This window comes from Lissotriton vulgaris, chromosome 10 (assembly GCF_964263255.1).
Source record: "Lissotriton vulgaris chromosome 10, aLisVul1.2, whole genome shotgun sequence".
NCBI lineage: Eukaryota > Metazoa > Chordata > Amphibia > Caudata > Salamandridae > Lissotriton > Lissotriton vulgaris.
Window position 1 is genome coordinate 1105827788 of NC_141698.1, and position 16862 is coordinate 1105844649.

The 16862-nt window shown below is 50.3% G+C and overlaps 1 protein-coding gene across 1 annotated transcript in view; it reads left to right on the plus strand.

The window, feature by feature from the left end:
- Window positions 1-5610: 5610 nt before the first annotated feature.
- The window catches only part of COLQ (collagen like tail subunit of asymmetric acetylcholinesterase), a 367702-nt gene continuing 356450 nt past the window's right edge, over window positions 5611-16862 (plus strand). The window contains exon 1 of the mRNA XM_086942196.1: window positions 5611-5846. Within this exon, the coding sequence (XP_086798322.1) occupies window positions 5741-5846 (106 nt within the window). The 5' untranslated portion in view covers window positions 5611-5740. The remainder of the gene's footprint in view (window positions 5847-16862) is intronic.

The window sequence follows — 16862 nt, forward strand, 5'->3', positions numbered from 1 at the left end:
GTCCTCTGCTCTCGGGTCTGCCGCCTCGAACCAGTGAGCCACACTACCTCAGGCATGCAAGCTTGATCTCGTCGGTCTCTGTCGCTCGAGTTCCGGCGGGAACTGCAACAAAGCAGACGTTGAGGTGCTGGATGGTGCCTGTTTGCACAGGGTGGTCACTCCTTGACCACAAGGGAGATTCTTCAGTCTTTTACGTTGAGTAGGATGTCGAAGGGTCCAGAGTTTCGTTTCAAATGTTTCATCAGGATAATCTGAGTGCGTTGGCACTGCTCCCATTCTTATACCAATCTAGGGGGCTGGATTACCTGCTAGGTCCCCTCCTACGGGTGGGACCCAGGAAGGGGGTGGATACACCCCTTGCCTTTGATCCAGGCCGTGCTGGGACTGGGGCTGGTGTGCCCCAGAACCGGTTTGGTCGGATTATGCAAGGGGCAGCCGTGTGCTCCCCAGGCAGTGTCTGGTTTCTTTCAAACCTCCCTGCTACAATCCACTATCTCCTGTCTGGGGTGGTGTAACACCTCCCTGCGACAGGAAAGCCTTTGTCCAGTCCTCCTCTGCTGAGTTTCGGTCAGCAGCAGGAGGTCAGACTTGTGTCTGTGGCAGAAGCATCCATTTTGTGGATCTGAGGCTCTTTTAAAAATCAACCGCTTTTCAGTAAAGTAACATGTCTTCTCCCTCTAGAGGGGTGGAATGCTATCCCCGTCGACAGAACTGTTGAGGGGATAGTATTCCAAATCGTATGACACCTTACACAACATGTTTTGATAAAGCCAAACCAAAGTTGCTATATAACCGCGAGGATTATAAGGCACTTAATAGTATATGGTATGGCATTATCCCGGATCAGCTTAGGGAGTTGTTCCCGACAGCTGCAGACAGGCTCAGCTCATGCCAGAGCACCATCTTACATTAAACCACGCACTCTGCCTCCATGATTGATGAGGCCTTCCATAGGAGTGGCTCACAGGTTTATTTGTGTCCAGATATAGGTTTAGATATAGGTAAACTATATCTAAGCAAGGGGTGATTACACCCACTTGCCCCAGCTGAGTGATCAGCCAGTTGTGTCAATTTAAGAACCAGCCAGGGGTGGCAAAAGCTATGCTTCAGCCCCTGGTAGGCCTTGGTGGCACCTATGCCCTGAGCACCTATAGTGCATGGTACAGGGGCTGACAAGGAGTCCATTTCCAATTGGGTTATGTACCTATAGTATATGTCTGTGAATTTCGAGAGAGAACAGCAGGCTGGGGGTCTGATTAGCAGGCCCACAGCCTCAGTAAGTCGAAAACCAGTGAAGCAAAAAGCTAACATTGGGGTGACCATAGGATAGCAGACCCTACTCTCCTACAAGAAGTTACAATGCTAAAATGGGACAGTGACCTATAAACTGACATCAAAGAGCTACATACAAACCTGAATGGTATACTTAGAACTTTTTTTGTGTGTTTCAATATAGTTAGAATTTCCCTACTCTTTCATTACTCTAATGTTGCTATAAAGAGTTTGTTTTGGCAGATATGCATTTTAATCAGTAAAGACCCCGCAAACACTGGGGTATGCTTTCAATCCTGTGTTTGTGCTTCTCCAGACCAAACCCTCTTAAAACATGCTGCCCACCAGTATGGATGACATGTGATTCCTACATATTGCAATACCCATTTGCTTATTTGACATGCCTTATAGGCTGATTTACATTCGTGTATGATTCATTGTCTCTACATAATGTGTGCTTGATGTAAAGTACTATGACACCCTAGACTATGAGTAGCGCTATACAACAAACAAAATCGAATATGAGAGAGGGGCTACGGAGAGATGAATGACACTGTTAGAGGGTGGCAGTGAGGGAAGCCAAAGCGGAGGCCATGGGGGGGCTGGGCTATGCAGCGATGAGGGGCACTGGTGGAGGGTGGCAATGATGGAATCCAAGGAGGAGGCCATGGGGGGGCGGGGCTATGCAGCGATGAGGGGCACTGGTGGAGGGTGGCAATGATGGAATCCAAGGAGGAGGCCATGGGGGGGCGGGGCTATGCAGCGATGAGGGGCACTGGTGGAGGGTGGCAATGATGGAATCCAAGGAGGAGGCCATGGGGGGGCGGGGCTATGCAGCGATGAGGGGCACTGGTAAAGGGTGGCAATGATGGAATCCAAGGAGGAGGCCATGGGGGGGCTGGGCTATGCAGCGATGAGGGGCACTGGTGGAGGGTGGCAATGAGTGAATCCAAGGAGGAGGCCATGGGGGGGGGCGGGCTATGCAGTGATGAGGGGCACTGGTGAAAGGTGGCAATGAGTGAATCCAAGGAGGAGGCCATGGGGGGGCTGGGCTATGCAGCGATGAGGGGCACTGGTGAAGGGTGGCAATGAGTGAATCCAAGGAGGAGGCCATGGGGGGGGGGGCGGGGCTATGCAGCGATGGGGGGCACTGGTGGAGGGTGGCAATGATGGAATCCAAGGAGGAGGCCATGGGGGGCGGGGCTATGCAGCGATGAGGGGCACTGGTGGAGGGTGGCAATGAGGGAATCCAAGGAGGATGCCATAGGTGGGCGGGGCTATGCAGCGATGAGGGGCACTGGTGAAGGGTGGCAATGAGGGAATTCAAGGAGGAGGTCATGGGGGGGCAGGGCTATGCAGCGATGAGGGGCACTGGTGGAGGGTGGCAATGAGGGAATCCAAGAAGGTGGGCCTTTGGAGAGAGGAGGGACGCTGTTGGAAGGTGGTAGTGATGGAATCTGAGGACAAGGTCATGAGGGAGAGGGGCTATGGAGCAATGAGGGGCACTGTTGGAGGGTGGCAGTGAGAGAATCCAAGGAGATGGCCATGGGGGGGGGGGGGCTGGGTTAGGAAGCGATGAGGGGCACTGGTGGAGGGTGGCAATGAGTGAATTCAAGGAGGAGGTCATGGGGGGCTGGGCTATGGAGTTATGAGGGGCACTGGTGGAGAGTGGCAATGAGGGAATCCAAGGAGGAGGCCATGGGGGGGGCGGGCTATGCAGCGATGAGGGGCACTGGTGAAGGGTGGCAATGAGTGAATCCAAGGAGGAGGTCATGGGGGGCTGGGCTATGGAGTTATGAGGGGCACTGGTGGAGAGTGGCAATGAGGGAATCCAAGGAGGAGGCCATGGGGGGGCGGGCTATGCAGCGATGAGGGGCACTGGTGGAGGGTGGCAATGAGTGAATCCAAGGAGGAGGTCATGGGGGGCTGGGCTATGGAGTTATGAGGGGCACTGGTGGAGGGTGGCAATGAGGGAAGCCAAGGAGGAGGTAATGGAGAGGCTGGGTTATGGAGCGATGAGGGGCACTGGTGGAGGGTGGCAATGAGGGAAGCCAAGGAGGAGGTCATGGGGAGGAGGGCCTTTGGAGAGATGAGGGGCACTGGTGGAGGGTGGCATTGAGGGAATCCAAGGAGGAGGTAATGGAGAGGCTGGGTTATGGAGCGATGAGGGGCACTGGTGGAGGGTGGCAATGATGGAATCCAAGGAGGAGGCCATGGGGGGGCGGGGCTATGCAGCGATGAGGGGCACTGGTGGAGGGTGGCAATGAGTGAATCCAAGGAGAAGGCCATGGGGGGCGGGGCTATGCAGCGATGAGGGGCACTGGTGGAGGGTGGCAATGAGTGAATCCAAGGAGGAGGCCATGGGGGGGCGGGGCTATGCAGCGATGAGGGGCACTGGTGGAGGGTGGCAATGAGGGAATCCAAGGAGGATGCCATGGGTGGGCTGGGCTATGCAGCGATGAGGGGCACTGGTGAAGGGTGGCAATGAGTGAATCCAAGGAGGAGGCCATGGGGAGGAGGGCCTTTGGAGAGATGAGGGGCACTGGTGGAGGGTGGCATTGAGGGAATCCAAGGAGGAGGTAATGGAGAGGCTGGGTTATGGAGCGATGAGGGGCACTGGTGGAGGGTGGCAATGAGGGAAGCCAAGGAGGAGGTCATGGGGAGGAGGGCCTTTGGAGAGATGAGGGGCACTGGTGGAGGGTGGCATTGAGGGAATCCAAGGAGGAGGTCATGGGGAGGAGGGCCTTTGGAGAGATGAGGGGCACTGGTGGAGGGTGGCATTGAGGGAATCCAAGGAGGAGGTAATGGAGAGGCTGGGTTATGGAGCGATGAGGGGCACTGGTGGAGGGTGGCATTGAGGGAATCCTAGGAGGAGGTCATGAGGAGGAGGGCCTTTGGAGAGAGGAGGGGCGCTGTTGGAAGGTGGTAGTGAGGGAATCCAAGGACGAAGTCATGAGGGAGAGGGGCTTTGGAGAGATGAAGGACACTGTTGGAGGGTGGCAGTGAGAGAATCCAATGAGATGGCCATGGGGGGGCTGGGTTAGGAAGCGATGAGGGGCACTGGTGGAGGGTGGCAATGAGTGAATCTAAGGAGGAGGTCATAGGGGGAGGGTGGGAGATACTGAGAGATGAAGGGCACTGGAGGAGGGTGGTAGCGAGGGAGTCTGAGGAGGAGGTCATGAGGGGGAGGGGCTACGAAGAGATGGAGTGCACTGTTGGAGGGTTGTAGTAAAGGTATCTACAGAGAAAGAGGTCAGTGGTGGGGCGCCAGTAAATAACTCTCCACATGTTCTGTATACACACAGAAGCAATCCTTGTATCATAGCGACTGTTGGCAAGTAGATAAGATGTAATCTATGGCTTGTAAACTACCTCCAGAAGTGACAAATTCGGACGGTAGTGGCCCACCCAAATGTACCATTAGCCCACCCAAATAAAAATTCCTGGAGCCGGGCCTGTGGTTACCGCAAGCAGGGATGATGGTGGGCGGGCTAGACTGGCTTGCAGGATCCTTTCTGCCTCAAGGCGCTCTTTGTCTGGAGCAGGTACCCCTCTGTCTGTATCGATCTGTGTGTATGTGTCCCCTCTGTCTCTGTCACTATCTCTCTGTGACTCTATCTAACCATGACCTCTTCAGGCTGCCCACAGGCAGGTGTTCAGGCAGATTCTGCCTCTGTACTGAATTAAGCAGACGCACTCATGTGGGATGAATGTGCAGTGAGGTGTAAATCTGTCCTTGCTTTGTCTACAACTCACTGTATCTGTACCTCGCTACGTCTGTTTATCTGTCTTCCTCTCCATCTGTCCCGGCGTGCAATGGCTCTCTCTACCCATCTCTGAATATCTCTCGGTTTTTCCCTGTATCTCTATCCGTGCCTGTCTGTATTCCCTCTCTGTCTGTCTAACCTGACCATGTTTTGTCTATCTGTCTTTCTGCCTTTATCTCTCCACCTCGGTCTTTGGCCACATATCCGTTTACCTGTCTGTGTCTCCTCTCTATCGAGTTAACTTGCCCGCGTTTTCTTATGCTGTCCCTCTGTGGCCACCTCTTCTGGCCGTCTGCCTCTCTCTCTGTGTTGCTCTCCCTGTGACTGTCTGTCTCTCTGGCCTTCTCTGTGTCTACTTCTGTCACCGTCTCTCCGTACGATTCTCGGTGTACGTCTGTCTGTCCACCCTTCATTTCTCATGTACTCAGGGCGAGGGGAGAGAGGCGTCTCCGGGCCCGCTGGGGGTCCCTTGCCTGCTGTGCTCGCTCCCGCCCGGGCCCGGAAGGGTTAAGCCGGTGCCTGGCGCTTTCCCCGCAGGAGGGAGAGGGGACTGAGCGCGGTCACTCACTCACTCTCTCCCTCCCAGAGCCCACTAGGGAAGGGTCTGGACAGGAGCACCGACAGACAGCCTGTGCCAGCCGAGGACCCGAGGCCCTGCCAGCGCACCCCGGGCCCCCCGACACCCCGCGCCCGGCCCCAGGATGGTGGCCCCCAGCCCCGTGGCCACCGGATTTTACCTCCAGCTCTTCCTGTGCCTGGTGCTCGCACAAAGCCCCTTCATGGAGGGTTTCTTCCCGCTGCCAGGAGGTAAGGAAAGGGGGAATGGGGGGGGCATCAGGGCAATGGAGGGGGAGGCCACCCCATACTTGGAATGAAGACATGTGGGGGCAATGGGAGGGGGCACCCCCATTCTACTGGATATGGAATAAGGAGCAGATGCACACATGGAGGGGGGATGCGTTAAGGAATGAGGGGCAAAGAGAACACCTGAAAGGGGGGGGGGGCACCTCCATCCTAGGGGCTGAGGACTGAGAGTGGGGCACTGGAAAGGGTGGGGGTCCCAATCCTATGCAGTGAGGAACGAGGAGGGGGAGAGGGTTGAGAGCACCCCCAATCTAAGCGATAAGGACTGAGGTAGGATTGGAGGGGTGATGCCACCCCTTTCCTCGGAGGTAAGGAATGAGGAGCGGTGGGTAGTGAAGGGGCAAGGGCACCCCCTTTATAGAAGATAAGGAATTAGGGGGCGAGGGAGAAGTGGAAGGGGCGGAGGAGCCCATTTTTCTGAAAGTAAGGAATTAGGGGATGGGGTAATGGAGAGGGGGGGGGTAATGGAGGGGGTGAAGTCACCCCTCCCAACCAAGCAGGTAAGGAATGGTGTGCGATGGCAGTGGAGGGGGTGAGGACACTGAGGGCACCCCATCCAAGCAGGAAAGGAATGAGGGTGTGAGACGGAAATGAAAGGGGTGAGAGCACCCCATCCAAGCAGATAAAGAGTAGAGTGTGGTGTGGCCCCCCACACCAATCCTGCAAGGAATGAGGGTGTAATATGGGAGTGGGAAAGGGTGAGGGCATGCACACCCCGCCTAGAAGATAATGAATGAATGAGGGGGACAAGGAAAGGGTGAGGGCACCCCCTTCCTGTGAGGTAACAAGCAGAGGAGACAATAGAAGGGGCGAGGGAACCCCATTTTAGAATGTATGAAATTAGGGGATAGGAAGGGGTGAATGCATCCCCAGCCTAAAAGGTGAGGAGTGTGGGGCAAAGGAAGGGGCGAGGGCACCCCCTTCGTGGGAGGTAGGGTAGCGGGAAGCGAGGGGGTGCCCTATCAGGCAAGGAATAGGGGGGAAGAGGATACAATGCGCGGGGTGAGGCCGTGCCAGTCCTGGTGGGTAATGAGGGATGGAGGGAAGGGTGAGAGTGTCTGGCCCCCGTCCGCTTCGCCCCAGCGGGTTTACCCAGTCTGGGAGCAGGGACGAGGCGGGGGCAGCAGTGGGGCGACCGTGGGGGCGAGCCTCACAAACCTGGGGGGTAGGAATGAGGGGCTCCGGCGCCCCAGCAGGTGAGGGCTGGCGAGATGTTCATAGAAACAGGGGATAGCTGGGGGTGCCCCATCCCGGCAGGTAAAGGGAAGGAGGGGCAATGGAGAAGGGGGTGAAGGATGGTGACCTTCTTCCCCCTCCTGTCAAAGGTGGGGGGGGGCACAGCAGATGTGTGCATGGGACTCATACGTCACAGCAGGTGCATGCGTGAGGTTCGTGTGTTAGCACAGCAGCACTTGTAGGCAGGGATCTCATTGAAAATAGCGATCTATGCGTTTTCCAAGGAAGTCGAGGTTCACACTTCCTCCTTGAGGGGCCCCTGTTTGTCTTTATGACTTGATGACCCGGATCCCAGGGTTACTGGGTTGCCCCTTGCTCTTATGTATACATTGGTTCACATAACAGCAGATATGTGCATGCAACTCATAGTGTGAGTGTGTACTCTACAGGTCAACTAGAATACCCCCAAGGTGATTACAAGATAGATAATACCCTCAGGCGTACCTTGGAGCAACAAGGACTATTGGCTGCTGGTCCCCACAGACCCATACAGGTCAATCCTGGTCTCAAACTACTGAGCCGGCCCACCCCCACACTTATGTTAAAACTGGTATTAAATCACCCTTCGCCACTCTCAAGAGTAGCGAATTGTTAATTTATCACCTTAACATTCGCTCCCTGTGCAAACACCAGTTAGAGCTATTCTCCTTACTGGACATAAACAGACCGGACATTTTATTTTAGACAGAAACATGGCTGACCCCTGAATCCATTCCGGATATCGTAGCGGCCATCCCTGATCCTTATTACATACTGCAGGTGGATAGAGAAACGGGCAAAATGGGAGGGGGGTCGCGGCAATCATCAATAAAAAGTATCAGTTCACTTCATTGAAATTCTAACAATAAAACTGGAATCATACCAGTTTTCTTTAGTATGCAAGGTTGTGTACCCCCCCACCTCAATCCATGCCCTCATTTCTCCAAGTATTTGGGGATCTGACTGCGCAACTCGTGATTAACCACACTAGGGTCTTGATAGTCGGCGACTTTAATTATTGGCCGGAGGACAGCAAGGAAGACTCTAGATCTCGGGAATTTACGGAAACTCTGGTCAGCCTAAATTGCACTCAGCACATACATACAGCCACGCATAACAAGGGACACATCTTAGATCAAGTGTGGACTCAGAATCTAGTTATCTCACCCATAACAATCCTTCCTTGCGTGTGGTCCGACCATTATTTGATCACATTTACGATTCTGGGTGCCACCGCAGTTGTCACTTCCAAGCCTGGCAGTATGAAAGCCAGGAACTGGAATCAAGCAAACATTGAAAAATGTCACACTATATTAGCCAACACAGTGCTCCAGACCCATGATTGCTCAAACTCCAGCCAATCTATAAACCCCACCTTATGGCTAGAGAATGCATGCGACATAGTCGCCACTCTAAAAAATATCGAATCACGAAGACCTCATGATGCCCAAAAATGGTTTTACCCAGAGCTGAAAGAAACTAAATTAAAACTCCGACAAGCCGAACGGAAATGGAGAAGACACTACAATCCTGCACTTAAACTAACGTACCTACTTCTCCTCAGAGAATATAAATCTTCTATTCTCTCATGCAAAACTGAGTACATCTCCGCAAAAATAACGAACTCAGCCAATAAATCAAAAGAGATCTTCTCAATTGTAGAGGAACTCACAGGGTCGGCTAGAGTGTTTGCACAGCTTGAGCAATCTCAGCAGCTCTGTGACTCATTAAATCACTACTTTTTTGAAAAAAATTCTGTAATAAAAGTGAGCATCCCTCAACCGAACATTCCCATTACACACCTTCCAACCTGCCAAACCCCAGTGGCTCTCAACCAATTTTCTCCTATCACCTTGCACTCCTTTTCTGAACTAATGATCAAAGTCAAGTCAGGCTCTCCCCTCGACAGCGGTCCCCCCCACATTCTGCGTGAAGCTTTCACAGCCTGCCCGGAACCCCCTATATCCCTTCTCAACTCTTCACTTAGCAGTGGCTCGGTCTTAAAGTCCTTTAAAGCTGCAGAGATCTTTGCTATTCTGAAGAAACCTGGCGCAAACCCTCAGGTAATGAGCAATTACCGTCCAATTTCCCTCCTACCATATCTTAGCAAGATCTTGGAGGCTCATGTAGCAGGATGTCTGAGCTCCTTTGTTGAAGCATCCTCTTACCTAGACACCAACCAGGCCGGCTTTCGACCTGCTCATTCGACCGAAACAGTCATTCTGTCGGTCATGGATGAACTTCATAAAGGAGCAGATCAAAATACTGCTCAGGCTCTAATCCTTCTTGACCTGTTGGCCGCATTTGACACGGTCGACCACAACATCTTGGTCAACCGTGTCCGCAGTGCAGGTGTTGGGGGCCGAGCACTGAATTGGCTTCAGTTGTTCTTGACTGACAGGTTTCAATCCGTCCATCTGGGCCATTATTGCTCGACGAAAGGCAGGCTCCCCTGTGGAGTTCCACAAGGTTCTTCCTTATCCCCCCTCCTTTTCAATCTTTACATGCAACCTTTGATCACTGCTCTGAGGGAGATGAATGTTTTGGTGTTTAATTATGCAGACGACCTGCAATTGATCTTCAACCTACATTCTACCAGTTCATCAGAAACCAACTTGTGTGATACTATGACCTACATCAGCAATTGGATGAACTTGAACCAGCTCAAATTAAACCCAAACAAAACTGAGCTGATCCTGACAGGCGGCAACACCAACCCCTGGAACTCCAATTTTTGGCCCACCTCCCTGGGACCTCCGCCTGTTCCTGCAGCAACGGCGAAGAGCTTGGGGATAACGATAAGTAAGGACTTATCTATAAATCCACAAATCAACTCAGTGGTTTCTGTTTGCTTCTTTATGTTAGGGAAAATAAAGAAGATAAAAAGATTTCTCTCAAAGGAAGCATATATCTTGGTGGTCCAGGCGTTAATTATTTCCGGACTTGGTTACGCAAACTCACTTTACGCCGGTATCCCAGCCTACCAGGTGCAACGCCTGCAATTGATACAGAACCACGCGGCTAGGCTTATTTTTCTACTTTCCACCCGCCATCATGTCAAACCCCTGCTGCAACAACTCCACTGGCTCCCTGTGAGCCAACGTAGCGCATTCAAATTAGGCTGCATTGTACACAAAGCTCTGCAGGACACCGGCCCGGAGTTCATATCTATTAAGATCAGAAAATATAATCCCTCCCGCATCCTCTGGTCATCCGGCCAACATCTTTTCAGCATTCCAAGATTCAAACGAAACAAATATGGCGGGTTGCGATTCTCAACGTTGGCTCCCCAATTTTAGAACTCTCTCCCTCTTTTTATACGACTCATCGACAATCATCTTCAATTCAGGAAACAGCTTAAAACTTGGCTATTCTCGTCTGCCTATTCCAACTAACTAACCCCTGGTGTGGAGAAGTGTGGCTCAATGGTTAAAGCGGCAGACCCTGATGCAGAGGTCTGGCCCGGGACCAGGGTTCAATACCCAACTCGGCGGGTCTTGGGCTCAATTTCCTCGGACCTGATAATTCTCGCCTCAGTGCCTATTCTAATTATGGGTCCCACTCTGTAACTCTGGGCAATAGCTTGCTTAATCTCCACAACGGCCTCAACAGCGCTGGGATGCCTGGCTTCACCTTGGGGGTGCCCAGGAGTGGACATTTCACAGGGAAAAGCCAGGAAGGGTTCCTAAGCGGTATACGGACAGCGCCGGGACACTTCTGTTGGAGGTAGCTGTGCGCACTACAAATGCTGGCATTTACATTTACATTTACCCCTTCCTGTAGCCATCTGCCCCTCAAGCGCCAAGAAACCTACCCGGTGTACGTTGCGCTGTATAAACAATTTTAACATAACATAACAGTGTGTCACAGCAGATGTGTGTGGTCGTATGATGCCACAGCAGGTGTATGCATGCCACAGCAGACGGGGGTGTGCGGTTCATATATTACCACAGCAGAAGTATGCATGGAACTCGTACAGTATCACAGCAGACGGATGAGTGCTGTTCAAATATGACCACAGCAGATGTATGCATGAACTCATACAGAGCTACAGCAGGTGTATGCATGTCACTGCAGATGGATGTGTGCAGTTCTTATATTACCACAGCAGATGAATGCATGTCAGAGCACATGGATGTGGGGATCCTGTGACAGAGGTGCTCTGCACGCCTCTTTTATGTGTAGCTCCGGGTTTCTTCTAGCGGTGCCACACCGACGGACAGCGCCACAGCACACTGTGCGCCTCTGAAGGATTCTGCTAAGACTTCAGGGTGCAGGCCTCAGCCGGATGGAGGGGCCCCTGGGTGCACCTGCTGGCCTCTACCCTGTGATTTCTGTATTTAGGGGTCCGCGCGTACAAACGTCACTCCGACGGCGCCGCGGTATTTTTAATGCTCCCGCAAATAATTTCGGATGTGGCCTGTCTGCTCCAGTGACGAAGAGGGCCCCCAGTGCCCCCACCTGTCTATTTTGAGCAACAGGATTTAATGCCAGTAAAAGTAAAGGGGGTGGGGGTCTAAAATATGACTGGGGTTGTTCTGCAATGTCCATGTTCTATTAATATGCCCCTCCCCCAGCAGGGCGCCCCCCCCACCACGCTACATTCTGTCTGCAGTCTGCACCCCCCCTCCCACTATATAATTTTATTTTATTTAAGCGGAAAAAATATGGTGGTCTACGGTTTGCCTCCCTGGCACCCCAGCTCTGGAACACCCTCCCTCCCGAGCTACGCCAAATCCAGTCCTACTCTCTGTTCAGGAAGGCTCTTAAGACATGGCTTTTCTCCCTGGCTTTCTAACTGACTATCTGATCACTGCACATGTCCACGCATATCCAAACTAGCGCCAAGAAACCGTTGATGAACGCGCACTCTATAAATGACTTTTATCATATCATATCATACATCACCTCTGTGTAATGTATACACTGCTATACTGCAGAGCACACGCTGTACATTGCCTCTGTGTGGGGTATATACTGCTATAATGCAGAGCACACGCTGTACATTACCTCTATGTACGGTACATACTGCAGAGCACACGCTGTACATTGCCTCTGTGTAGGGTACATACTGAAGAGCACATGCTGTACATTGCCTCTGTGTGGGGTAAATACTGCTATACTGTAGAGAACACGCTGTACATTGCCTCTGTGTGGGGTATATACTTCAGAGCACACGCTTTACATTGCCTCTGTGTAGGGTATCTATCCAATAGTGCAGAGCACATGCTGTACATTGCCTCTGTGTGGGGTATATACTGCAGAGCACACGCTGTATATTGCCTCTGTGTGGGGTATATACTACTATACTGCAGCGCACACACTGTACATTGCCTCTGTGTAGGTAATATACTCCTACACTGCAGAGCACACGATGTACATTGCTTCTGTGTAGGGTATATACTGCTATACTGCAGAGCACACGCTGTACATTGCCTCTGTGTAGGGTATATACTGCTATACTGCAGAGCACACGCTGTACATTGCCTCTGTGTAGGTAATATACTCCTACACTGCAGAGCACACGTTGTACATCGCCTCTGTGTACGGTGTATGTACTGCTATACTTCAGAGCACACAATGTACATTGTCTCTCTGTAGGGTATATACCCCTTTACTGCAGAGCACACGCTGTACATTGCCTCTGTGTAGGGTATATACCGCTATACTGCAGAGCACACGCTGTACATTGCCTCTGGGTAGATTATATACTCCTACACTGCAGAGAACACGCAGTACATCGCCTCTGTGTAAAGTATATACTGTAAAGCACACGCTGTACATCGCCAATGTGTAGGCTATATACCCCTATACTGCAGAGCACACGCTGTACATTGCCTCTGTGTAGGGTATATACTGCTATACTGCAGAGCACACGCTGTACATTGCCTCTGTGTAGGGTATATACTGCTATACTGCAGAGCACACAATGTACATTGTCTCTCTGTAGGGTATATACCCCTATACTGCAGAGCACACGCTGTACATTGCCTCTGTGTAGGGTATATACTGCTATACTGCAGAGCACACGCTGTACATTGCCTCTGGGTAGATTATATACTCCTACACTGCAGAGAACACGCAGTACATCGCCTCTGTGTAAAGTATATACTGTAAAGCACACGCTGTACATCGCCAATGTGTAGGCTATATACCCCTATACTGCAGAGCACACGCTGTACATTGCCTCTGTGTAGGGTATATACTGCTATACTGCAGAGCACACGCTGTACATTGCCTCTGTGTAGAGTATATACTGCTATACTGCAGAGCACACAAGGTACATGGTCTCTCTGTAGGGTATATACCCCTATACTGCAGAGCACACGCTGTACATTGCCTCTGTGTAGGGTATATACTGCTATACTGCAGAGCACACGCTGTACATTGCCTCTGGGTAGATTATATACTCCTACACTGCAGAGAACACGCAGTACATCGCCTCTGTGTAAAGTATATACTGTAAAGCACACGCTGTACATCGCCAATGTGTAGGCTATATATATATACCCCTATACTGCAGAGCACACGCTGTACATTGCCTCTGTGTAGGGTATATACTGCTATACTGAAGAGCACACGCTGTACATTGCCTCTGTGTAGAGTATATACTGCTATACTGCAGAGCACACAAGGTACATGGTCTCTCTGTAGGGTATATACCCCTATACTGCAGAGCACACGCTGTACATTGCCTCTGTGTAGGGTATATACTGCTATACTGAAGAGCACACGCTGTACATTGCCTCTGTGAGTTATATACTCCCATACTGCAGGGCACACGCTGTACATTGCCTCCCTGTAGATTATATACTCCCACACTGCAGAGCACCCGCTGTACATTGCCTCCGTGTAGGTTATATACTTCTTTACCACAGACCACACGCTGTACCAGGGGTCTCCAACCTTTTCTGTATTAAAAGCGACTTATCTTCTATGAAAAGCCTCCAGGGCTACTAATATTATTAGAGATGTAATGATTGCCACATCAGACAAGATTAGATTAGTGACCAGCATATGCAAAGTAATTCCTTCAATACACCAGACACAGATGCCAGCAGTAATGTAAAAACGCTTTCCTAATGTGTAATGCCACTATATGGGTAGTACGTAGCAGCCACAGCTGCCATGCCCCTAGAACCAAGGTAATAATATTAGTAATAAGTCTCCCCAACACCCTTTGCTTTTATCGCTTAAATATCAGCATTAAATATATTTTGGAAATCCAGCCATTTTTCTCCTAACATTAGCTTCTGAGATCTGAAAATACACACCCTTTAGTCTCTAATACCTGCTTATCATTTTTGGTATAGATATATTCATTCAACAAAGCACGAGCTTCTAATTGACTTGACTAGGCTGCACCCAGGAGAGCTGTGTACAGGTAGGTTGCTCACGAGCTACTCGTTTGAGAAGCTTGCACTATACAATGCCTCTTTGTAGGTCTGTAAATAACCAAAGCAGACTTGTGACCATCAGCTTGGTGCCCGGGTGAACTAGGCTGCACCCACCTGGACATGCCATAGACAAGAACTGCTCATTACAGTAACCAAAGGGAAGTATACAAACTTGTGCAATGTCATCCATATTGTTTTTCCTGTTTGACATTTGGTACTTCCTGAACACCTTTCAGATTGCTGTGAAGGCCTTGGGAAAGCTTTAGGGCTCATGGAGCCAAAGAGAAACACGTGTCAAACCACAAATTCCCACGCTCGAACCTTGAGCAAGGACATCTGCTTCTTTGTAAGGTATGGTGTCAGAATACTGTGAACAGAAATACCATGTGGTCTATATCACTTACAAAAAAATAATAATAGAAACTCTCACCCAGTGGAACAAAGTACTTGGAAATTATATTTAGGGCATAGTTTTTAATTCAGAATATATTTTTCTATACAATATTCTAATGTACTACTGTTAACGGCACAGGGCGCTCGACCTCGGACCTGGGGAACTGGGTTTGAGTCTCGGTAACGGCGTCAAAACATTCTGTGATTCTGGGCAAATCACTTAATCTCCCCGTGCCTAACAAAAATGAATGTGTCCCCCCATGTAACGTAACTGGTGCTATGCAAAGCGCTCTGATACCCGATTGGGGTCAAGTTCGCGCTATATAAAACTCTTTAAAAAAAACAAATCACTAAAACAATTTAATCTGAATAAAAAACAACACGTTCTATCCATATCCTTTGCCAACATATGTAGAGAATGTCATCATCTATTTGACATTTATAGTTTCTCATTTCTCTAAGTGCGTCTCACTCCCCCCAGGTCAACGAATACCTTCGAACTTCATAAACTACACCTGTCTATAGTTCATAGGCCGTTCAAGCCCAGATGTTGACTATAGACACTATCTTTTTTTATGAAAATAAAACCAATCTATCCCCAACCACTACCCTGTATTCAAGCCACAGTGATGTGTTCCCTGCCACATCCAACTCTGAGATCTAAGTCAATCAATCCACTGCGAACACCAAGACCAAAGGACAATAAAATCAGAATAGGAGGCAGATCTTTCTCTTCCATGGCCCCCAATCAGGGGCAGATCCTTCTACCAGCGATATACGCATATATCAGTTAAAATTGTATTAAGATAAACAACTGAAAACTTGACGTCATCTTCAACCCTCTTTGTTTTTTTGGAGGAAAGTGATTCTAATGGAGCAGTTTTCTCCTGCCAATCTAATGCTAGGAAACCTGATGGTGTATCAGTGTGCTACATGAAACTCACACATTTAAAATGTAAATATGTTAGATTCATGGAAAGACTCATAGTCAGCAAAGAAGATTCATGTGTTGATGAATGGCAGCATTATAGCTTTCAGCCCGCCTTATGGCTTTCAGCCCACCTGTCATATGTCTGCAAGAGCTTCAATCTCAATATCTTAAATCTGTACTGACAATACTGAATTGTAACAGGAATTCAAGCTTCCACTCTTTTAAGTCTGAGACAAGCGTCCGACGAGCCCGTAAACATTTGGGCAATGCGTCTTGGGGACAAGTAACTTTGGTGTAGGTAGTTGAACTGCAGTAACTTAAGTCTAGAATTGCAAGAGACCTACTTGGTGTATCTCTTAGCCGCTACCCATTATTTGTCAGCTGTCCTATATTATAGACACCGCGCCCACTTGGTCCTAAAGTCATCACATGGCCTTGCCAGCTGCTTCTGGTATATAGTACCATGATGCCTGTACGCCCACGCCTGTGTGTGAACCGGCATTGTCAGATTACTTTCGCCAGCGGCTCAGCATGACCCAGATGGTGGAAATCACATGCGTCAATGCTCCAATCAATCAACCAATCAATCAGCATTTATGAAGCACAGCTAATCAACCAATAGGGTATCCAGGCTCTTGCAGGTGCCGGAGGCTTGTTCAAACAGCTAGGTCTTGAGGACCATTTGGAATTCCGCAAGTGGGGTGATGGTCTGGTGGCGCACAGGGGACTGTTCCAGGTCTTTACTGAAATATGAGAGAAGGCGCGTCCTCCACTTCTGCTTTGGTAGATGTGGGGAGTATGGGCAAGTGAAGGGAAGGTGGAGCGTAGTCTTCTCGACGGTTGGTGGTGTAGGAAGGTGGATATCTGACTATGGTTACCCCCAAACTTTTTGCCTGGTGTTTAGCTCGTTTTTGACATAGTTGGCCTGGGATCCTGCTATTCAGGGCCCCAGGCTGATTGCTCTCTCCTTAAAATGGACTCCATGTGCCTTAGGTGCATACACAATTGGAACTGGTTCACCTT